The 23,400-nt window shown below is 45.1% G+C and overlaps 3 protein-coding genes across 4 annotated transcripts in view; 2 read left to right on the top strand and 1 right to left on the bottom strand.

The window, feature by feature from the left end:
• Nucleotides 1–278: 278 nt before the first annotated feature.
• The window catches only part of LOC135434427 (centrosomal protein of 162 kDa), a 30,920-nt gene continuing 7,798 nt past the window's right edge, over nt 279–23,400 (bottom strand). Inside the window, exons 2-7 of one of the 2 annotated variants that reach the window (XM_064691021.1) lie at nt 4,853–5,522; nt 4,569–4,782; nt 3,725–4,488; nt 1,066–1,289; nt 795–941; nt 279–735 (exon numbers count right to left, since the gene is read on the bottom strand). In XM_064691021.1, the coding sequence (XP_064547091.1) occupies nt 610–735; nt 795–941; nt 1,066–1,289; nt 3,725–4,488; nt 4,569–4,782; nt 4,853–5,522 (2,145 nt within the window). In that variant the 3' untranslated portion in view covers nt 279–609. Of the gene's footprint in view, nt 736–794; nt 948–1,065; nt 1,290–3,724; nt 4,489–4,568; nt 4,783–4,852; nt 5,523–23,400 lie in introns of both variants that reach the window. The other variant, XM_064691020.1, reaches the window with a different exon arrangement.
• On the top strand, nt 11,147–15,573 carry LOC135434458 (uncharacterized). Its single transcript, XM_064691055.1, has 5 exons — nt 11,147–13,002; nt 13,071–13,259; nt 14,455–14,596; nt 14,664–15,189; nt 15,268–15,573. The coding sequence occupies exons 1-5, from the start codon at nt 11,157–11,159 to the stop codon at nt 15,571–15,573; spliced, it is 3,009 nt and encodes a 1,002-aa protein (XP_064547125.1). The 5' UTR covers nt 11,147–11,156.
• Nucleotides 16,920–20,730, top strand: LOC135434426 (carboxypeptidase B). The gene is made up of 3 exons (XM_064691019.1): nt 16,920–17,286; nt 18,801–19,161; nt 19,962–20,730. The coding sequence occupies exons 1-3, from the start codon at nt 16,920–16,922 to the stop codon at nt 20,728–20,730; spliced, it is 1,497 nt and encodes a 498-aa protein (XP_064547089.1).

The raw sequence follows: 23,400 nt of genomic DNA, 5'->3' as shown, positions 1-23,400 counted from the left end.
TGGAAACTATGCCGAAATTGACTGAATGTGTACTCAATTCTACAAAAACCTAACTATAATTCTTCCGAATAATGCCAAATATTAGCATATACATATATATATATAAATAGCTATAGATATTTATAGGTATTCCCCCAATTAAGATGGGGCTGCTGTGGCTAACAAGTTCTGTTTTATTACAACTTTACTTTTGTAGTGAGATCTATTTAGTTTTTATCTTAACTTTATGCTAGGCTCAGATCTAATCGAGAATCTATTCGAGATCTAAAAAAAAAAAAATAATAATCGTACAATTTGGCTGGAATTGCGCATGTGTTGCAACTGTTATCGATCTATCGATAAATCTTAATCAATGTATATAAAAAATTAATTATTATTTAACATAAATGTAATTTGTTTAAAGCATAACAAAACGAATACTCTGTTAATTTTGATTTGCTTGTTTTTGTTTGGAATCAGACAATTGATTCGCTTCTTGCATGCACGATAACGATAACGATAGCGATAACGATGATGATAACGAACCGATAACGATAACGCAACGATATCGATAGCTCGTTAAAGTGCGACTTTTCGCTCTCTTTTCACAACTATGCCCAACTATGCGATCTACTTGTTGTTGTTCTCCTGCAACAGATCCTCGAGGGCACCATTGAGCCGACCCTTGCTGAGCGCCTCCACGAGCATGTGCAGCCGCTCCTCCCGCTCCGAATGACGCCGCTCGAGCAGCGACACCTGAAATGGCAAAAATATATCAATTAAAGGGCATCGCTTGATCCAATGCTGCCCACTACCTTGGCCTTCAGCGCATAGTAGTCGACGGGCACCTTGCGGCGCTTCTGTGTGGCAAACGCCTCCTCGCGCTCATTTAAACGCTGCTGCAATATGCGCACCGTCTCATTGCAGGAGGCCAACTCACGCTCATGTGCGCTCTGCAGGGTCTTTAGCTATGGAGAAAGATATGGGGGAGAGAGAGAGAAAGAGAGAGGGAGAGAGAGAGAGAGAGAGAGAGGGATGGAGTTTAAGAACGATCCCATTGAACGGGATGCAACAAGTGGCACTCACATCCTGCAAGCGCTTATCGTGCAGCGTTTTGTAGTCCGCCTCCAGCAGATGAAACTTATTCTGTGCCTCTTTCAGCGCCTGATTCTCCGTGGTCGCTGGCACATGATCCGGATAATGCTGATGATAATGATGATCGTGTCCACGTCGCTGGGCGGCGCCTCCACTGGCCGACACGCCGCCGCCGCCGCCGGCGCCGCCATGAAGTTTATTCTCCAAACGCGAACCTGAAAGAGTATAACAATTTTGTTAAAAATAAATGTTAATTTCATTGAATAAATGCTAGTTGCAAAACTGACTCCATCATTTTTTTCTACACAAAGTTAGTTTTTATGTTGATTATAAATTGGTCATAAAATGTGCATAGAGCATATATATATTCCTGATTAGCATCAACAGTTGAGTCGCAATGGCCATGTCCACCTGCCTGTCTGTCCATCTGTCTGACTGTCTGTCTGTCCCTCAGTCTGTTTCTATACAAAATAGTCTCTCAGTTTTTAAGATATCGTCATGGAACTTTACACAGGCTCATCATTTTGTTATAAATTATGTGGCTGAGATGGAAATGATTCGTCATGAAATGAAATGTAAGATATCTCAGAAAATCCCCTGGAATTAATGAGTTTCAGTGTACATTTTGTATATGTGTCACATCTAATCAGCATCAGACTGTGTCTACTAGAAAGAATCGATCGACCAAAGTCAGCATTAACGTACTTCACTCTGCTCCTCACATATCTATAATTCTGCAAGGGTATTTCATATTCGGCCTGCGAGAGAGGTTCTCTTTTTAGTTCTTATCGATCGTGCTCTTAGCAACCATTTGAAAGACTCATCTGCCAGGAACGACGAACGTAGAAACACAAGATACTCTGATAAAATGTTGAAAAGGTAGTATGTATGTACATATACCTATATATACCTATACATATACCTCTTGAAAACATATCTCTGAAGAAAACTGGCAATAAGCGAGCATCTCTATATATCTATGCAAATATAAATATTAATAAGCACTGCAAACCCAATAGAATGATCAATTGTTCGATTTACGGTTCGAACCAACTTTCTTTTTAGATACTTTAGGATCGATGAGCGAAGTTCTCTTAGGTTCAGGTTTGCTTGTCAAGTCTTGTTTTCTCATATATTTTCTCGACTTTAACGAATTGTTTCAATTGTTTTTAATTTGTAGTACGCCCGTTCTACAGGAAATATTCGGACTAGATTTGATCTTTGCCCAATAATTAATATCTAACACTTATTGTTAGATACATCGAATAACTAACTTATGCTTTGATGCTGAGCTTTTATATTTAAATCAAATCAAATGTGGTTAAAGGTTTCATAGAAGCCTTGATGTATATTGATGGAAAAGAGCTCTGAGAAGAGCAAAATGCCAACCAAAAATCTGGCTTCCTAAATTGGGAACCAGTTAACATTGCTCTCGGATACGTGGACTTGATTTAACAGACATACAAAGTACTGTTAACTAGATTAAAGTGTACTGTTAAATTTGTTAGTTGAAAGAGTGGCTTGAGGCTTGCTCGGTTGAGGGTTCAATGCACTGTCGCAAAAATGTCGTTCAAAGCGAAATTTTCCACAAATTAAAAACCCAAATTAAATGTAACTTTAAAGAAACAACAACAATAACAATAATTAATAATTAAATAAGAGTCTGAGCCGGATTGCATAACCAACAAAATTTGCATTTGAACACGCGTTGAAAATTAAAACAAAGTTGTTGTCGTTGTTGTTGTCGTTGTCGTTGTTGTTGTTGTTGTTGTTGTTGTTGTTGTTGGGCTATTATTAGCACTAAGCGTGGTTGTTGAAAAATAAATAAACAAGCAACAAATGTAACAACATTAAAGAAGAAGAAGCAGCAGCAGCAACTAACGAGACATGAAATTATAAAACTCTGCGCGCATGCGCAAACGACAACGCGCTAGCCACGCCCCCTGCCCCCCTGCCCGCCTGCCCCTCCCCCGCCAACTGAGCCGGGCCCGGGCCCGGTCCGCCACGCAGACAACGTCTTTGACTTTGACTTTCGCTTTCGAATTTTCTTTTTCTCTTTCTCTCGACAAAATACAAAATAAAAAACTAAGCAAAAAAATTCAAATCGATGAAATGTAAATAAAAAACGAGTTGCCTCACGCCAACACCCCCTTCCCCCTCCCCCCCGCACAGGCAGGTGACATAACCAAGTGGCCAGCAAGCAGCGGCGCGACAGCGGAAAGGGGGGGGGGGTAAAGCGAAGCTAGGCGAGTTGTTAACGTGTTTAGTTTTTGTGGCTGGCGAGCGTGGAGCTTGGAGGTTGCCCATTTCAAATGAGTGCAAAAAAAAAAAAAAAAGTTGTTGCGGTCAAAAGGCCGCCAGCAGCTGCTCAGGTGGGCAGGTGGACAGGTGGACAGGGGGCGGGGAGGGGGGATGGGGGCTAGGTTTGGACAGGCATGCAATGATTTATTCCAGCAATTTATTTGCGTGTCTCTCGTCGCGTCGCGTCGCGTCTCTCGAGTTAAAGTCTTGTACGTGCTGACGAGCAGAGAAAGTCCATAAATTACAAAACAACAACAACAATGACGACGACGACGACCGAGTGACACACACACACACACACACACACACACACACATCTGTCGCTGTGTATACAGCCAGGCAGCATTACCTGCAGCTGCAGCTGCTCCCACTCCGGCATGCTCCCGTTCCCGTTCCCGTTCCCTTTCGCGTTCGCGTTCGCGTTCCCGCTGCAGCTTCCTTATGGTCTTCTTGCAATCATCGAGCTCACGTGTCAGCCGCTGCATGGCCTTGTTCTTTAGGGCCAAATCGATGCGCATGCTGCGCACCGAGCTGAGCAGCTGTGTGTCCTCCTTGTGGCCCGCTGCCTGGAGATGACCATGGCCATGACCAGCGCCAGGGCCAGCGCCAGGGCCAGCGCCAGGGCCAGGGCCATGGCTGAGCAGCGACAATGTGGACTCGGACTGGGAGATGGGCAGCTTGGAGTTGCCAATTGCCGGATTGCGTCGCTGTCCGCCGCTCTGCTTCGAATTGGGACGCGACGTGTTCGGCGTCGAGTTGGCCGTGCTGCTGGTGCTGCTGCTGCCGGCCGAGTGCAACTGCTGCTGCTGCTGCTGCTGCTGTTGATGGAGCTGCTGCTGCAGATGCTGCTGGCAGCTGATGCTGGGCGAGGGGCAGCCAATGGTGTTGGTGCTGTGATCGCGCATGCCGCCTGTGTGGCTCGCCTGTGTCTGGGTGCCCGTGTGTATGGCGGCCTTGATGTGGCCCACGGGCTGCGGCCCCGTCTGGGCGACGACTGCGTCCGTTTGGGTGCAGTTGTTGTAGTATCTGTCGGCGCGCTTCTGCATGAAGCGATCCAGTGTGCGCACCTGGGATTCAATTTGCTCGTTCAGCTTCGTGTTGATCTCCTGCAGGCTGCAGGGCGCAGGGCGAAGGGCGAAGGGATTGGGGATTAAGACTTGCTGGAAAGTCTATGACAGCAGAAGCACACTCACCTGAGCACCTGCGTCTCCAGGTCGGCAATGTGCGTCTCGTATTTGGCCTGCACGGAATTGAAGCGCGCCTGCACATTGGCCAGTATCTGCTGTGCCTTGCGATCCTGCTCCTTGGCATCCGACTCCAGCTGGGCGATGCGCTGCTCCAGCAGCTTGCGGCTGTTCACATTCTCCTGGTCGTTCAGCGAGCAGATGCCAGTGCTCTTCGAGGCAACTGCAAAGCAAAGCAACGCACACACACACATCGAGTAGCTGGCGGGGATTAGGCCCGGTCTCACACTCACCTATCAGCGCCGACACCGAGTCGGGATGCTTGCGCATGAGTATGCGCTCCATTTCGCGGCACTGCCGCTGCAGATCCTGTATGATGCGTGCATCCTTCTCCTTGCCGTCGGCTGCGTGCCGGCGCTCCTGTTGCGCCTCCTCTAGCTCGGCGCGCAGTGAACGCTCCAGCTGGAGGGCCTCGTCGCGATCCCGGCGCGCCGACTGCAGTTCGCTGCGCAAAACGCCGGCGCATTCGTGCAGATGCTGCACATCCAGCTTGAGCATCTCGGACTCCTCCTGCAGCCGGCCGTTGTGCTCGCGCAGCGCACGCTGTGTCTGGGAGAGCGATTCGCTCTGCAGCCGGACCGAGGCCAAACGCTCCTCGGTATCCTTGAGCTGCTCCTGCAGCTGCTCGATCTCGTTCTTGAGCACATGCTCCCGCGACACGCTGCACGCGATCTGCTCAATGGGCGAGCTCAATGTGCTGACCAGATGCTTGGGCGAGCTGCCCACCGCCTTCTCGCTGTAGCTGGCCATCGGGGCGATGGGCCTCTGCTGGCCGCGATTCACCGGCTGAACGGTATGGACTGGCTGAACTGGCTGGACTGGATTGCCCTGCCCGGAGCTGCGCCGCGAGCCGGCGGTCAACACTGCCGCTGCACAGTCCTCCGCTTCGGTTAGCTCCTCCATCTGCGAAATGACAAATATTTGGATTTTTTTCTTTATGTATGTTTATTTATTTTTTTTTTTTTGCGGATTAGTCGAACAGTCGCTGCGGCATTCGTGAAAGTGCGCCTGCCAAGTGCCGGGGCGCCTTTGGGTGTGTCAAGTGCGCCGTGTGCTAACGGCAACAGTCGAACGCCGCCAAAATAGCAACAATAACAAATGCAACAACAACAACAACAACAACGCGCAACAACAACAACCCGCAACACCGGCAAACAATGAGCAACAGCGGCGCGCGGCGTAGTTTCTACGCGCCTCATCCATACCGACCCCCCCCATCCAACTCGCCCCTTATGCCCACCCTCGCCACGCTCCAGTCTCTGGACTGGCCCACAGGCGGGCGTAACAAAAAAAAAAATAACAAAAAATCAAAAACAACAACTGGAAACCAGTCGAAACAACAACGGCAACAGCTACGCAACCAGCCCGCACAGTGGGGCCAAAACAGCGCAAACCATCGACAAATATTTGATATAAATAAATAATTATAAATAAATTGAACAATAAATATGACATCGAATTTATATATAAATGGATATAAATTTCCAAAATATCATAGTTTTATTAATTAAAAATTCTATATATATATTATAATATAATATAAGACTTTGCTTAAAGAAAAAAGCTAGTTCAAGGACCCAGAAAATCCTTTATAAATAAAATAATAAAGACCCGTCGCCCTCTAAAGGCTTAAAAAGTAACCAAAAACATGTCAAAGAAATAATAATCAAAATAACAAATGAATATAAATAAGTATATACAGGGCGTCCAGTAGGGTATGTAATATGCAAGAACTTAGAAAAGAACAGAAAGGTCTTCGAATCGGATGGTGAACAAAAAAGTTTTGCACAAATGTTTTTCGTGATTTTGCCACACTTGCGAATGGAATTTCCCAACACTCCGACTTAGCGTGCACCCTTATTACAGAAAAAAGCAGCAGCAGTAAAAAAAGCAGGAATCAATAATTGTTTCTCAGCTATGCTTAACTCTTACTTTTACAGCCCCACATCGAACACTATTAACAGATCATTATATTGCATGATGTGTTCTAAATACTTCTTTCCAGATAACCCACGAGCAGGGATCAATATTTTTACCGCACCTATGCTTAAGGTACTTTACATTTAACATGCATACCCCATGATCCATGCTGTGTCTGAAAAACTTACATCCGGCGCCCGAGCAGGGACTTGTAAATGATTTACAGTTGCATTGAACTGTTATGTAACAGTAGGCAGTCGAGCCGGGATTTTAATGTAATTCGGATGCAATTTAACAGTGACTGTAAGTGTTGTTTTATAGTAGATGCAATTTAACAGTGACTGCAACTGTTATGCTACAGAAGGTGTCCGAGCAGGGATTTTAATGTGATTCAGATGCAATTTAACAGTGACTGTAACTGTTATTTGACAGAAGGCGTCCGAGCAGGGATTTTAATGTAATTCGGATGCAATTTAACAGCGACTGCAACTATTGTTTGATAGTAGATGCAATATAACAGTGACTGCAACTGTTATTTAAAAGAAGGCGTCCGAGCAGGGATTTGAATGCACTTGGAACCACTGTGCGTCGGTTGGTGCCCTCGCAAACACACATACGTTACCAATCGCATGGCTCGCTTACGTGTGTCCGTGTGTGTGTGTGTGTTGTGCGAGTAAGTGTAAATATGTATTTAACAAGGGTAAGCGATGACGATTTAGACTACAACGAACATAATTACAATGATGTGGGTGTGCGGCAACAACAGCAGCAACAACGACAACGACAACGACAACAATTGCTGTTAAAATAACAATAATAACAATGCACTCAATGAAGCAGCGGAAATATTGAAAGAAGAAAGTTGTGTGTGCCTCTTCTGTCCCCAACTGTGTCCCCGCCCACGCTCCCAGCTCCACCAGCACACATTGTCCGAGCTGTGTCTGTGTCTGTCTCTGTGTCTGTCTCTGTGTCTGTCTCTGTCTGTCTGTCTTTCTCAAGCCTCATTATAAAGCGTTCAGTTTTTCTGTGTGTGTTGACTTTTTTTTCCGTGCTTGCCCATTCGCTCCACTTGAAGCACTCTGGCAACACTCTCGCTTTCATCGTTCATTAGCTCATTTCGCTGATAGATTCTACCTGGAAGGCATCTGTCAAAACCCCAAATTGGTAGCTGCATTCCGAGCTCCGGGCCCGCACCCGCACCCGTAACATCCGCAGGCCAGCTCGACTAACCCATATTTTTGGCTTTTTTTATTTATTTTTTTCCATCTTCTTGGTTTTGTTTCTCATATGTTAATGATGTTTATGTACGTGCATCCTATTAGTTTTATTTTTTCTTTCAATATTTCTAGCTAATCCCCACTTTCCATTTCATTTAAAAGCCGCTCGAAAACGATAAACAAAAAACGAAAATATGCCCAAAAACTTTGCATGAGTTAAACAATTTTTGTTTTTTTCCGAGAGTTTTTTGTGAATGGCGCTCGAGACGTATTCGACTGAAGGATTGGAAAAAACATAGCTTTTGTTTAAAGTTCTGGCTTTAGCCTCTCAAAAGTCTTTAAACTTTTATTTATATGATATAACGGGTTTGAATTTACAAAATGATTATGCCAAAAGTATGCTACAATTGGACATAGCTCAGAATTCTATGCCATGGTTAGAGAGAAACTTAAGGATTTCTAGGGACATATAACTCTTTATATATGTGGACGGGGAACTGTTTTGGGTTTGGCAAGGAACTGACTGAAGACCGTTAAATGCCTAAGGAATACTGGGAGGGGGATCTGTAAAAGGCTCTTGATCTAATCTAATGAAATACCCTTGTTAATTCTGTTTTATCGATAGTTTTTCGATAACTTTGTTGCTTTAGTGTGAAATAAGAATAAACTTTTCAACATTAACAGAGAATTTGAGAACTCTCATTTAGGCTTCAGGCAGCTTGATAGGAGCTGATTTTTTTGCTTCTTATCGATAGTATTTTCGATAGGTTTGTTGCTATATAACGAACTAATCTCTTGTTTACATTCTATTAGAGACTAAGATCGAATTTTCGATTATCCCATCTCCAGAAGGAAAATATGTTAAAAGATTTAGCAAGATTCGCAATTTTATGGCTTTTGCCTAAAACAAAAACTGATGTATCTATAAAATTCTTTTTGAAAAGACAAACACAGTGTGGCATACAAAATATATAGATACACATATTTATTATATATAAAGTAAAGTAATATATATAGTTGATTCTCCTCCCAATTCAGAAAGTGCATTGAAAATTGCCTTATCTCGAATGATCGAAAGGCAATCGAAACACATGAATCTTTGCCTCATTTGCAATTACTTGTAAATACTCATAATCAAGAGTAGATATACTTGTGCCCACATATGAGCACATCAATGAGTATTTATGAGTATTAAGGACAATTTCACTACTTGACTGTGGTTCGCATTGGTTACTTCAGACAACTGTTGATTATTTGCAATTACTTGAACTCTCTACGCTCTTCCTCAGTTGACAATTGATAAACTACACACACACAAACATGTCATTTGTATGTGTGTGTGTGTGCGGTCATATAAAGTGAAAGGAGCGGCATTTGAGCTGCGATTGATTGGAGAGCGAGAGTAGATCAGAGCAGAGCGTGCGCAATGGCAATCACAACTGCTACTGCTGCTGATTGGGTGTGTGTAAGTGTGTGTGTGTGTGTAAATGTGTGTGTATGTGTGTTCGGCTCGTTCAGAAATCATGTCAATGCGTACAAATTGGAAATCTTTAAAGCTTGCGAACTTTTTAGTACTCACAGATCGGCGAGATTAACAATCAATCAATTTGAGCAGCTGACAATTGTTGTAGGTGCGAACACTCCCCCCCCCCCCCGACCCCACTCCCCTTCACTAGCCCCCTTTGACCGCCACAAGCCGAATGACGAATGGAAAAAACAATAACAATAAAGCAGAAATCAATTGGCACGCGGCTTCATTAACACATCACGTTGAGCGCAAATTGCGAATTGCGAATTGCAAATTAACATCGATTTGTTATCGATAACGAGTTCGATCAATCGAAGATCAATCGATAGCAGCTGGTCGGTTGGGCCTTGATTGTGCACATAGAAAGTCGAGCAAATGATCGACGATAATGACAATAACAGGTGATTAAATACATTTAGATATACTTGAACAACAACGATAAATATTGTGGACTCAATTACTTCGCAACTCTCCGATAAGAGACTAAAAGCGTACACATTTAAATGATCTATATGAGTAGAGAGCTATTGAGATATGTTTATACGAAACGAATTGCCAATTTGTGTAGAAAGCTTCTGCAAATTTAAATACAAGCTTATGTACACAATGTCCTATATTCTTTTAATGAATGCTTAAATATGAGTCCACACATGATCTCTATATATTGATATATACTTATATGATTTCTGGCACTCTGAATTTCAGAGAAATTACCCAAATATTAATTGACATTGTAAATGCATAAACGTGCAAAATATTTAGCTCTTTTTTCTTTTTTTCTTTTGCCATTTTTCTTTTCTATTTGGAAAATGTTGTTTTAGAAATTTCTTCATGGAATGTTAACTGTGAAGTAATGTATATTATATTAATTAATTACAAATGGATTGTTATTGCAAATATATATCAGATTACAATCATAAATAATCAATATCTGTACCTAGGTTGAACTAGGGAAATGGAAGTAAGTATTTACATGTAATAATTAAACTTTATAATTTGTAATTCTTCCTTCGACTGAAAGAATTTTGGACTTTTATAAATAATGGTTTGTAGTTCAGTTGATATTAAGAAGATAAAATAAAAGAAATAAACAATATTTATTAAATATTATCACTATTGTATGCATGCATATTAATCACAAAGAAAGCGCACGATGGGGATTCCCCTTGAGATAACATAACGATAACAAATGAAGCTACAGATTCTTAGCACAAGCTTTGGGTTTGGTTATAATGTGTATTATCAAATAAATAGGCATCAGATGCAGAAGAAGAAGAAGAAGATGTGGAAAATTATAATTATTATAATCAACCCCCGAAAGAAAGCGAGAGCGGGCGGCATTGCCGTTGGCGTTGGCGACATTTGTCTGCGATCCGATCTGAAAATTAACATAGAAGATCGGACAACAACAACAACAACAACAACAACAACAGCAACAAACAACGAGCGTCGCATTTATGAAGAGATTCATGCAACCGATAAAAGCGGGCGACGCTGTGGCAACGCCGGCTCACAAGGAAGCGAGGCGTCGCTGCTCGCGTCGCTGTCGCTGCCCGCGTCGCAGCTGGCGTTGACAGCGAGCGTGGACGCTTGTCCGCTTGGCCGCAAGCAATAAGCGACGGCATCGCCGCAATTTACATACATAACACGATTGCCCGACACACACACACACACACAGCACACACACACACACACAGACACACACACGCACGCTTAGTGCTGTGCGGCCAGCTGACGCTGACGTCGCTGTTGACTGCGCCGCCGAGAGAAATATCGAAAATGAAATGGCAATACTTTCCCAGCGTTGGTATAAAAGCGCCACTCCACCAATGGGACATGTCTCATTACGGTTTACTGTTAGATCTCGCTAAGATGTACGACGGGAGATCAAGAGCAGCATTTCAAGCAACAACAACAATGATGATGGGAATGGCAACAACAGCTCTGCTGTTGCTGCTATTGGGGGTCAACCAAACGGCGTCCATGTCGCTGGATCGTTTGGCTTTGGAACGGAACGAGCTGCCACCCGCTGCGGCTGAACTGCAGCCAAGTGCGGCCAGCACTGTGGTTGTGGATGACATGAAGATGGCCGCGATGCCGGCCCATGGCGCTACGGATATGTATATGCTGGTGCCGGAGTCTGTGGCCAGCCAGCTGGACGATACGGAGCATGTGCATCGCAATACCATCGAAGCCGATGCCGATGCCGAGGCTGAGGCTGAGGCAGAGGCAGAGAATGCCGCCGTTGGCGAGAGCGCCGATATGCTGATGCTGGAGAGCGATGATACGCCGGCCATGCAGCTGGTGGAGCTGCCCAGCGATATAACCGTGGCGGAGCTAAAGACCGAGACACAGACAGAGGCACAAACCGAACTGGAGCTGGAGCTGGAGGCGGCAGCAGAGCCGGTGGCAGCAGAAATTGCATCGCCGGAGCTGATTGAGGAGCATGTTGTGGAGCAGCCAGTGGAACAGCCAGTGGAGCAGGCACAATCAAGCAGTCAGGAGGCGCAGCTGGAGAATGCTGAAGCAATGGCAGATGGGACCACCGAGGCAGCACAAGTGCCGGCGGCCAATGAGGAGACACAAGCGGATGATGAAGTGGTGCCAGCTGCAGTCGAGGAGGAATACACCACGCCAGCTGCCATAGATCAAGAAGCGGCAGAAGCTAGTCAGCCAGAAGAGCAACAAGAGTCGGCGTCGGAACCGGAACCGGAGCTGGAGTCGGAGCCGGTGGCACAGGTTCAGCCCGAGCAAGCTCAAGAGCACGAGCAGGAGCTGGCTCCGGAAGAGACCAAGTCTGAAACCGCAGCAATTGCTGAGAACGAAGTGGACACCACCGAGTCATCAACCGTGCCGGAAACCATGGCGGCGGGCATTGAGGAAGGCCTCAGCGCAGCCATGAGCGAACTGCTGCCCGAGGAGCTGAACGTGGCCGAAACCGGAGAGCTAACCCAAATGGATGAACAGCCAGCCGAGGAGCCTTCAGTCGAATTGGAGGCACAAACTGCTGCACCCGAGCTCATCGTGGAAGCGGCAACTGAACAGTCGGATCAGGAGTCAGTGCCAGCGGCTGATGATGCCGCAGAGCAGCCATTGCCAGAGGAAGCAGCTCCAGTTGAAGCTCCAGTTGACGCCGAACCGGAACCCGTTGCAGCTGCCGAAAAGGAGCCGCAACCCATGGAAATCCTCAGTCTGCCCGTGCAGAACGTGGAGGAAGCTAGCAAGCCGGCCGCTGAAGTTGAGCCCGAGATGCACAAGGAAACGGCGCCAGCTGTGGAGGAGCTGGATAGCCAGCCACCATCCATCCTGGCTGATGAAATGCCCGATGCAGTTGCGCCAGTTGTTGCAGCTCAGGCAGAGCCACAAGCTGAAGTTCAGCCGGAACCCCAAGTCGAGCCGGCAGCTGATAAGGCAGCCGAGTCCCAGGCCGAGTCCGAGCCATCGATCCTGACGACCATCATACCAGTCGCAGTGCCAGCGCAAGAGCCGGAGCCCATTCAGGTCATGGACAGCGTGTTGAACTATATGAATGCCTCATTCGTGCCACAGCAGCCGCTGCAGCTGGACCAGATGCCGGAACAGGACCTGGAGCAGGAGACAGCCACGGAGAGCGCATTCAGTGCCCAACTGCGACGCTACGATGGCGCCCAGTTGTGGCGCATTGTGGTGCAAACGGATAAGGACAAGAAGCTGGCCGATGAGCTGCAGTCGAAATATGGTAAGTGCCGCATGCCGCATGTAAGCAGCCAGGCAATTGCCTAACCCACTCTCACTCTCCGCCCACAGACGGACAACTGTGGAAGGAGGTCAAACAGGAGGTCGACTATCTGCTCAAGCCGCAGGTGCTCGCCGCTGCCGAGCGTCACATACGCGCCGCCAATTTGTCGCGCATCGTGCTGATCGATAATCTGCAGCAGGTTATCGAAGTCGAGAATCCGCCAGCTGACAAAATCGCCGAGCTCCAGAATCGCAAGGGTGAGTGCAAAGTTGGGAGAAGCGGGGATTTTGTCGCAAGGGTTTTGTTTTTTTTTTTGTTTTGGTCGCCTCCAGCTCAGGTGTCGCCATAAATGAGCTTTTGATGCAGCCAACGGTTGGGGCGTGTGAAAAGTCATAAAGCGGAAAGTGACACGAAATCAAGAAGCAAGACAAAGAGCAAGGCGGCAAGCAGACCGACCACACGATACCCTCTAATAAGTAATAACTTGAGTTGTTTCATCATTAATCGTTATCGATATAGTCAGTACTAAGCTTTGGTAAATCGATAACTATCGGTTATGTAAAAAAGCAAAGAATTATCGCAGGAAAAGCTGTAACTGGTTCTGCATATAATCTACAAATCAGAAATCGATATTTATCGAAAGTGAATCGATAACTATCGGTTTCCTAAAAATGTAAAGAATTATCGCAAGAGCAGCTGTAACTGGTTCTGCATTTAATTAACAAACTTAGCCGAAGATATCGAAAAAATCGATATTTATCGAAAGAGCCTGCTTTCCAAATGTGATTGATTAACTCTTGTAGGAATTATCGAAATAAGAGCTAACAAGTTTTGTCCTTTAAAGTCTCTTGTTCTTAGAGTCTTCGATCTTTACGGGGCTCTCTGCGACTTTTGACTTTATGATACCCGCTTTTTCTCCACCAACTTTGAATGGGTATACAGAGAACAGAGTGTGAGGGTGGTTGAAGGTAAGAAGAAGAAGAAGACTAGGCAAAAGGGGTTGCAAACGGAAATGAGACATCGCGACAGTTAACTGAGTGACAGCTTTGATATGCCCAGCCACGCCCACAAGCCGCCCTCTTTTGGCTACACTTGAAGCTAGCCATGAACTTGGAACGCACCGCGACACCTTGGCTCAGGTGCGAATGGGCAGGGGGAGGGGTAGAGTGAGGCGTTGCAACTTGCAAGACACTTGTTTAATCAATAAACGGCAGGACACGCAATTTCCTTGAGTCGTTGCAGGAATTGAGCCATTGCCCGCCGTCGCCAAACTAAATTCAGGCACTTGACACACGCCCTTCGAGGTGAGGTTCGTGGGAGAGGGAGAAGGGGAAGGGGAAATGGGAAAGGGGGCGAGGTCAGGTTGAATGAACTGGCCGGTTGGGGTTGCCATAGTTAACTAGCATACGTTCGCTCAGTCTGGCAATATTCTGTTTTTTTTTTTTTCGGCAGGACATCGCCTCACCTGGCAGGCCTACCATCGGCTGGAGGATATACACGGCTTTATTGATTACATGGCCAAAACCTATCCGGACATTTGCTCGAGCGAAACCATCGGCCACTCTGTGGAGAAGCGTCCGCTCAAGATACTCAAGTAAGTTGTTCTCCGACGACGAGCTGCTGCGATCGGATCTTAAATGTTAGCTTTGATCTTTTTGCAGAATCTCCAATGGCAATGCACGCAATCCCGGCATCTGGATCGATGGCGGGATGCATGCACGCGAATGGATCAGTCCCGCAACGGTCACCTATATAGCCAATCAGCTGGTCGAGGGCTGGGAGGATCTGCCCGAGCATATGCGTAACATTAACTGGTACATCCATCCGGTGGCCAATCCCGACGGCTACGAATACTCCCACACGACGGACCGTTTGTGGCGCAAGAATATGCGCGCCCATGGACGCCAATGTCCGGGCGTGGATCTCAATCGCAACTTCGGCTACAAGTGGGGCGGCAAGGGCACCTCGGCGAGTCCCTGCTCGCAGACATATCGCGGCAGCAAGGCCTTCTCGGAGCCGGAGACATTCTACATATCGAAATTCATAAGCGGCTTCCCGCGCGAAACCTTCCAGGCGTATCTGTCGTTCCACAGCTATGGCCAATATATACTCTATCCCTGGGGCTATGACTATCATCTAACCAAGGATCGCGCCGATCTGGATCGCGTGGCACGCCAAGCGGGCTCGGTAAGCTGCTTTAACTGATCTAGCTAATCCCAAATGAGATACGAACTCTTGAACTCTTACGATTTCACCCACAACCAGATAATCACCAAGTCGTCGGGCGTTAAGTATACGGTGGGATCTTCGGCGACAACGCTCTATCCGGCCGCCGGCGGCTCGGACGATTGGGCCAAGGGCATTGCGGGCATCAAGTATGCCTACACCATCGAGATGGGCGACACGGGCCGCTACGGCTTCGTCCTGCCCGCCCAGTTCATTCAGTACAACGGCAAGGATGGCTACACCTTCGCCGACACGGTCGCCCGCGCCGTTGCCCAGGCACGCTCCACGGATGCCAGAAACAGCAGCAGCATCAGCAGCAGCAGCCGTCGCCGCCGCACTCGCTAGTTGCCTGAACTTAGACTTAGTTAAATATGACTTTTTTTTTTGCGTCTAAACTTTTTTTTTTTTTTTTGAATCTTATTTATACGAAACTATTTATTTATTTATTTATTTGTAACTAGACAAATTGAACATTTGAAAATAGACTGAGACATGTTTATTGAAAAAAAAAAAACAAAACAACATTTCTCGGGAATTTGATATGTTACCTAACTTGGGAGTTACGTTGTGGTATATGAGGGCAAAAGCTGGAGAGTTTCCAGTTCTTTTATCTTAAATAATGCTGCGATCCTAAGTTATTTACTTTGATCTTTTTCTGTCCATAACCAGAACCGCCCAGATCATAGAAATGGAATCCCGCTCAAAACTAAGTATCCATCTATTTTATAAAATATATATTTAAAGCTTGTTTTTTTATTTAACCTTCCTTTTCTGGCATCTCTTTGTGGATGTCAGTTACAAATTCAGCGTGTGAGAAAGTTTGAACTCATCAATTTATTTCCAAAACTCAATCAGCTTAGATCACATTGGAATTTAAATAAATGAACGCAATTAATCGATTTCCAACAAAGGTGAACATGAATTTCGGGTCAAGCGTTAATAAATACCACGACGATCACAATTATCGGCGCGATCTCTGAAAACATATTAAAACCGCATTCCAAAATGTAAATACCCTAGCTCGGAATGTGCAAAGATCACGAAAGGTGACTAACCAAAGGGCTCCGACAACACGATCGCAATTTAAAGCTCATTCTTTAACAAATCTTAAAACAAAATTTACAATTTATATATGATATAAAATATATATATGCCAATATATACAATATACTTATATCTGAACGAAAAGAATCTGCATGCAAAATTTGACTTTTATAAGCCTCGAAAAAAGCCTGAAAGAGAACCTTCAGGTAGAATTTGGTTAACATCTAGAAGCTGAGCAAAAACATATACATATATATTGAAGGGTCAGTTATGCAAAATAGATTTTCGTTTTGAACGTGTACAGGGTATTAACAGAAAGAGAGAGAGAGAGAGAGAGAGGGAGAGAGAGACTGAGAACTTGCAACAACTTTTGTGGTGAACCCTGTAACTAAGTATAAATAGCTTGGCTTGTATAACAGTATAACAGTTATTTATAACATTTCGAGCAAAGTAAAAGTTTAGCTATGCAAATTTCTGCCCCATTGTGCGTGTGTGTGTGTGTGTGTGTGTGTTTTGGATGATGGAGAATTGAGAACAGACGCAAAACAGCGAAAAGTAGCCGTTATTCGATCAAACCGAATCGAACGGCCGCGCGGGCAACATTCGGACGGTTCACATTGGACGGTTGCAAAAGCCAAGCGAATAGAATGCATTACGCATACGCACTGTGGGCCGTTGCAATATGCGTGTGCCACACGTGGCTGCCACAGCTGGTGGCAGCATCAGCATCATCATTATCGACTGGCGCCAAGCGCTACGATTTCTTTGCGCGCACCGGCGACAATCTGGTGCGTTTGCCCTTCTTCGGCGGCGGCGTCGCCCAGCTGCTGCGCTACCTGCGCCCCATGGAGCAGGCGGGCGGCATTGAACGGCGCTCGGCGCTGCGCATGTCGCTGGACGAGAACTACGTGAGCTATCGTGGCGCTCAACTCTGGAAGCTCAACTTCAATGGGACACGCAGGCGCGGCGACAGCTCACCGGATGCCCAGTTCAATCAATTTGTGGAAGACTTTGGTGAGTAGCGACAGCAACAGAGACAGAGCGAGAGAGCCCCCCTGGGCGATCTCAATTTCAATCAGACCAGCTGAAGACACTTAAAAATCAATCAATCAATCGATTTGACAGACATTCTAATGAGGCAGCTAGTCAAGAGATTCGCAAACTTCCTGTTTGCTGATTGGAAACCAAAAAATTGCGTTTGGGAATGACGAAGAGTGAATGCCCTTAATATATATGTTATACGATTTGACGACAGATTGATTGATTGACTGACTGATTGATGATCAAGCAGCTAGACAAGAAATTGGCATATTTCCTGTCATGTGATTCAAAGCCAAGAAATTGAGCTTATCTTATTGTATATATTATACGATTTGACAACTGATTGATTGATTGACTGATTGATGGTCAGGCAGCAAGTCAAGAAAGTGGCATATTTCCTGGCTTGTTATTCAAAACTAGGGAAATTGAGCTTCGGAATGCCGAAGAGTAATCAATTATATCTAAATTTATGTGTTATACTATTTGGTGACTGACTGATTGATTGATTTACTGCTTGACGATCAACGCAGAGCTCACCCCGTGAAAGCTAGGAAGCTGCATTCTTTACTATAGTAATATTCTTAAAAACAATCAACAACAACAAATAAATATGCTACCAAAAGCCTAGCTTATTGATATTGATATTCGACGATGTTGAATTGTGGTAAAGTCAGAAGTTTATAATAGTTTCGACGAACATAAAACCCCAACGACCAGTCAGATATGCAAAGTAAGAAATTCGCTTAACTGTAGTTCAGTCAAAATACACACAAACTGGGGATCAGAGGTGGGCTGTTGACCTCTTAACCGAAAGAATAGAATAGAACATGTCAAATAGTATCAAACGCCCAGCCGCTGGCAGTGAGTAAACTCAGTCAGTCAGTCAGTCAGTCAGTTAGGCAGTCAGTTAGGCAGTCAATTAGGCAGTGAGTCAGCTAGTCACCGGGTCGGGAAACAGGTGTTGTTCACGCATAAAATTGATATTAATCAAAGAGCAAGAAATTCAGCGAATCTCGACCTGCTGCCAACAAATGCGAGAGTGTGGAGAATTAGTTCTGTTTGTGTGGCACGATCAGCATGATGTTGATGTTACTCTTGATGTTGATGTTGATGTTCTCTGCCGGCAGTCGTGGCAGTGCCCAGTTAATACTGTGGCGCAGCGTCCCGATGCCGGCTCTCGCGGCCCTGCCCGAGCTATGGACGCTGAACAGCAGCGAGCTGTACGAGGCGACCTTTGAGAGTCTGCAGTGGCTATCGCCCACCGATCTGAGACGCTTCGATTTTCTCTCGCCGGGCTCAACGTATCAGATCAATCGACGCTATCGGAATGATGCATCCGTGCGTCGCTACTACGGCCATCAGCTGTGGAAGCTGCACGAGACGCGTCTCGGCCAGCCGAAGCTGCGATCATTTTTGCGACGCTTTGGTAGTGCTAGGGCCCATAAGCATGTTATACGATCCTTCAGCTTAAAATGTTTATCTTACAGGCAGCGAGGTGTGGAACATCAACCAGGACGGCATCGATATAATCATCGAGCACAAGAATGTGGCGGCCGCCCAGCAGTACATGGAACAGACCGCCTTCAGCTATAACATCATGATCGATGACATCGAGACGGCCATCGATGAGACCTACACGGAGGTCAACGAGGCGGACACCGATAACACGCTCGCCAACTACTCGCTGCCCTGGCTAAACCGCGAGGGTGCACTGCTCACCTGGCGAAGGTACCACGATCAGGGCGATATGCAGCAGTTCCTTCAGAATATATTGGAAACGCATTCCGAACTGGCGGAGATCGTGCAAATTGGCCTCACACGCAACAAGCGACCGCTCGAGGTGCTCAGGTCTGTAAACACTTCATGTTATGGGCACTGTTAAGGTTACGGATCATGTTATTGTCACTGCTACTGCTACAGTTTCGACAGTTTATGTTATGGGCACTGTTAAGGCCTTTGCCGAGGTGCTCAAGTCTGTAAACACTTCATGTTATGGGCACTGTTAAGGTTACGGATCATGTTATTGTCACTGCTACTGCTACAGTTTCGACAGTTTATGTTATGGGCACTGTTAAGGCCTTTGCCGAGGTGCTCAAGTCTGTAAACACTTAATGTTATGGGCACTGTTAAGGTTACGGTTCATGTTAATATGACTGCCACTGCTACAGTTTTGACTTAATGTTAGGGGCACTGGCTGATCCTGCCACAGTTTCGACGCTTAATGTAATGATCACTGTTAAGGATATTATTCATGTTGTTATCTCTGTTACTGCTGCAGATTCGATTGTTTTAGTTATGGGCCCTATTTAGGTCATTGTCGAGGTGCTCAGGTCTGTAAACACTTATTTTAAAGTGAACTGTTTATGTTATGAGTACTGTTAAGGTCTCTATTAATGTTATTGTCACTGTTACTGCTACAGTTTCGACTTAATGTTATGGGCACTGTTATGTTTACTGCTCATTTTAATGTGTGCCACAGTTTGAATTTCGTACTGTTACGGTCTCTGTTAATGTTATTGTCTATGCTAATGCTACAGTTTATGGATACTATTGCAAAATCGATACTGTAACGACTACTGTTACTTTAACATTTGCAGTCACTGTTAATCTTACACTTTTACTGTGAATAATAGAAGTTCTTTCCGCAGAATCTCGAATGGCAATCCGAATAATTGGGCCGTTTTTGTGGATGCCGGAATGCAGGCGCGCGACTGGCTCAGCCCTGCGGCGCTGACCTATGCCATCTCGAAGCTGAGCTGGCTGTGGGAGCAGGATGAGGCGGATAAGGCAATGCGTCACATCGATTGGTACTTTCTGCCATTGGCTAATCCCGATGGCTATCAGTACTCGCGCCTCACCGATCGCCTGTGGACCAAGAATCGCAGTTACGACAGCGCCAGCGGCTGCTATGGCGTCAATTTGGATCGCAACTTTGACTATGGCTGGGGCCAGGCGGGCTCCACGTCGAATCCGTGCAAGAATCTGTACCATGGCGCGAAGAGCTTCTCCGAGCCGGAGACGCGTGCCATGCGCAACTTTTTGCTCGGCATGCGCGACTATTTGGGCGCATATGTGTCCTTCGGTGGCTACGGCCAGGCGATCACCTATCCCTGGGGCGATGCTGACTATGTGACCAGCAATCAGCGAGAGCTGCGCAACACGGCCCGCCAGGCGATCCTCAACTTTCGCCGGCTCAACCATGCCGAGTACAGCATGGGCAGCAGCTATCGCCAGAAGCTGGCGCGATCGGGCAATGCGGCCGACTGGGTGCAACAGCACATTGAGCCGCAATATGTGTACAATGTCTTCCTTAAAGATCAGGGTCGTTATGGCTACCTAATGCCGCCGCACTACATACTCGAGTCCGGCGAGGAGGCCTACGAATTTCTCAAGACCATAGCTCAACAGCTGCACTAACAACACGAGAATTCGTGATTTTTTTTTTTACTATGGATTATTATTTATATTTTTCACTTATTTATTTAACTTATTTATTTATTTATCGCTTATTTTTTCATTCAAATATAATAAGAGCACTTGTAACTATTTTTTTCAATAAAGCTCATATGATCTTTTATATCTGACTAAAGATTTCCCCTCTTTCCGACCCGACTAACGCCTAATTGAAAAGAGCTGATTCTTTAATCCAAGAAGTCTTGGTCGGTAAACGGAATAACGACATCATTTCGATCTCCGCGCGAAAAGATGTCGTTTGCGAACGTAATATCCCCGCGCGTGGATATGCCGTCTTTTGATCGAAGGAGTTATGTCGTTATAAAACGACATCATCTCGCCACGATCAACGGCGGAGCTTGAACTGCTTGCTCGGAGGATAAAAACTATGGCATGCTTTTAGGCGAGGCACTTATAGCCAAACTTAACAGCTAAGTAAACAGTGTTTAGCCAGAAAAGCAAGTACAATTAAAACTTAATAAATAGATAAATATTCAGCAAGTGCACAAGCGTTTTGTGTGTAAAGCAACTGGGAAATTTGGAAGACTCCTGACTCCTCCAACTAAACGCAATTGTATTACGGCCAAAGAATGTCAGAATGGTGAAAAAAAAAAAATGTTAAAAATAAACCCAAATAGAAAGCAGTGAAAAAAAAAACTGTAAAAGAGCGCAAGAGAGCGCGAGAGAGCAAGCAGAGCAGAAGAGCTGATGCTAGAGCGAGCGCGAACTCGAACGCGAACGCGAGCGCGAGCGTTGGCCGGGCAGCTAGTTGAACTGGGTGGAACTTTCACTTTCAATCGCGTTTTGAAAACCAGTCAAAAAAAAAAAATGGGGGGAAGAAAAAGTAACGACAAATGGCGCGACGACGACGACGACGGGCACCAAGATGTTATTCATTTATTTATTTACTTAACATGCATATAGAAATTATGCGGATCAGGCGAAAGGCCTGCGATAGACGCCGTTTGCCGCAAAAGCTCAAAGCGCGCAAAGAAAGTGATTTAAGCGCTGGAAAACAAAAAAAACCAAAAAAAAAAAACCTGCTGAAGAACGGCCAGCAGCAAACAAACTAAATGCACGGCCAACAAAATACCCTAGATTCACAAACAATGAGGCAAAAAGCAGACAATTCGTACATAATGAGCTTGATTGTTCAAGTGTGCCTGTGTGTGTGCGTGTGTCTGTCTGTCTGTCTGTGTATGTGTGTGTGTGTGTTCTCTTGGCCAAGCATGAAGCGAGTATTGAATGAAGCTCTCGAATGCCGATTGTTCGAAATTAAATGAACCACAAAATGCTGCTGCAGTTCCAAAAGTGAAAATCGTATTCAAAAGAGAAAAAAAATGAGCCCAACAACAATAACAAATACGCAAAATACAAAAAGCCAAAGCAGCAGCAGCAGCAGCAGAAATTATAAGCTACAAAAAAAAAAAACAACTTAATTGGTGGGGGGGGCCATGTTGATCATCATTAAAGGCGAAAGAAAGTAAAAACATGACAAGTGGGTCAAAAATTGCGCCGTCATACACACACACACACATATGCATTTAAAACTTGTAAAATAGATGGATGTGTATGTGTATACAAAATGACATATTGAAAAACACATAATCACGCACGCACGCACGCGCCTACATATGCACATACAACTGCACAGTTTGACATGTGTGAGCAGCAATTGAATCAAATTTACAACAGAGCACAATGCCTTTTAGACATATACGCATACATGCATGTAAATAAGCTTGATTGTGTATATGCATGCATGCATCGCTGCTGCTTCTTGCACTCAGTCTCAGGCACAGCCGCATTACAAGTCATGCATTTCCCAGCTCTGAGGTCAGCAGGTAAAACCAACGATTAAAAGATTATGTTTAATATTTCAATAATTATAGCTGTCTATATATGTATGTGTGTATGCGATTTTCTTAACAAAATTCTAGCTAGCATTTTAATGGGTTTTTCCCCAGCTAATGTATTTTGCATTGTCGGGTCTTAAAAGCTCGGCTTAGCAACAGATTGTTTATGGCTTAACATTATGTTATACATTAACAAAGGTTGTGTTATGTTATTTGCAGTATCTAAAATATCATCCTGTAATGACTCATTTGGTAAATTCATTTCAATAATGATGACTGTTCTTTAACGTCATTAAACTTTCTGTTTGTATTTTTGCTGTTTAAAAAGAAAGATTATTGTTTGGTCTTTCAGACACGATCTTTTTGGAAGATCGTTAGCAGCTCTAGCCTTAAACTGGTGAGGGTATATATATATATCAAGAGCTTGCATATTATCGTTTTACAATGTGTGCGCAGAGTATACAAATTATATCTTTGAGACACTTTGTTTACTTTATTCTTACTTTTCTCACTTAAAAAGAGAGTCAATATGCAATCATAAATGATAAATAGCCAAAGTTTTCGAAGGCAAGTAAATGAAGCAAGCTAGAATGACAAGAATGATAATTAGTGGAAATGCATACACACACATATGCATATAAAATTACTATTGAATATGCATGCATACATGTATGAGTACTTTTGAAGTGCACTGTGCTTAAATCAAGCCAGAGCAGGCGTCGTGCCCGAAATAGAGGTGTTAATTTCGAATGGACTATTCCGTGCTGTTACGCTGAGC

Source organism: Drosophila montana, unplaced genomic scaffold (assembly GCF_035044405.1).
Source record: "Drosophila montana isolate Dmon_TW-CO22-7 unplaced genomic scaffold, ASM3504440v1 contig_3325_1, whole genome shotgun sequence".
NCBI lineage: Eukaryota > Metazoa > Arthropoda > Insecta > Diptera > Drosophilidae > Drosophila > Drosophila montana.
The sequence above is the reverse complement of the archived record's forward strand: the minus strand, read 5'-3'. Positions and strand labels throughout refer to the sequence as shown.

Coding starts and splice junctions, on each gene's coding strand:
- LOC135434458 (XM_064691055.1), top strand. CDS start 11,157: ATGTACGACGGGAGATCAAGAGCAGCATTTCAAGCAACAACAACAATG. Junction 13,003..13,070: donor TGAGCTGCAGTCGAAATATG/GTAAGTGCCGCA, acceptor CTCCGCCCACAG/ACGGACAACTGTGGAAGGAG. Junction 14,597..14,663: donor CGTCCGCTCAAGATACTCAA/GTAAGTTGTTCT, acceptor ATCTTTTTGCAG/AATCTCCAATGGCAATGCAC.
- LOC135434426 (XM_064691019.1), top strand. CDS start 16,920: ATGCATTACGCATACGCACTGTGGGCCGTTGCAATATGCGTGTGCCAC. Junction 17,287..18,800: donor TCAATTTGTGGAAGACTTTG/GTGAGTAGCGAC, acceptor TTTATCTTACAG/GCAGCGAGGTGTGGAACATC. Junction 19,162..19,961: donor CGACCGCTCGAGGTGCTCAG/GTCTGTAAACAC, acceptor TTCTTTCCGCAG/AATCTCGAATGGCAATCCGA.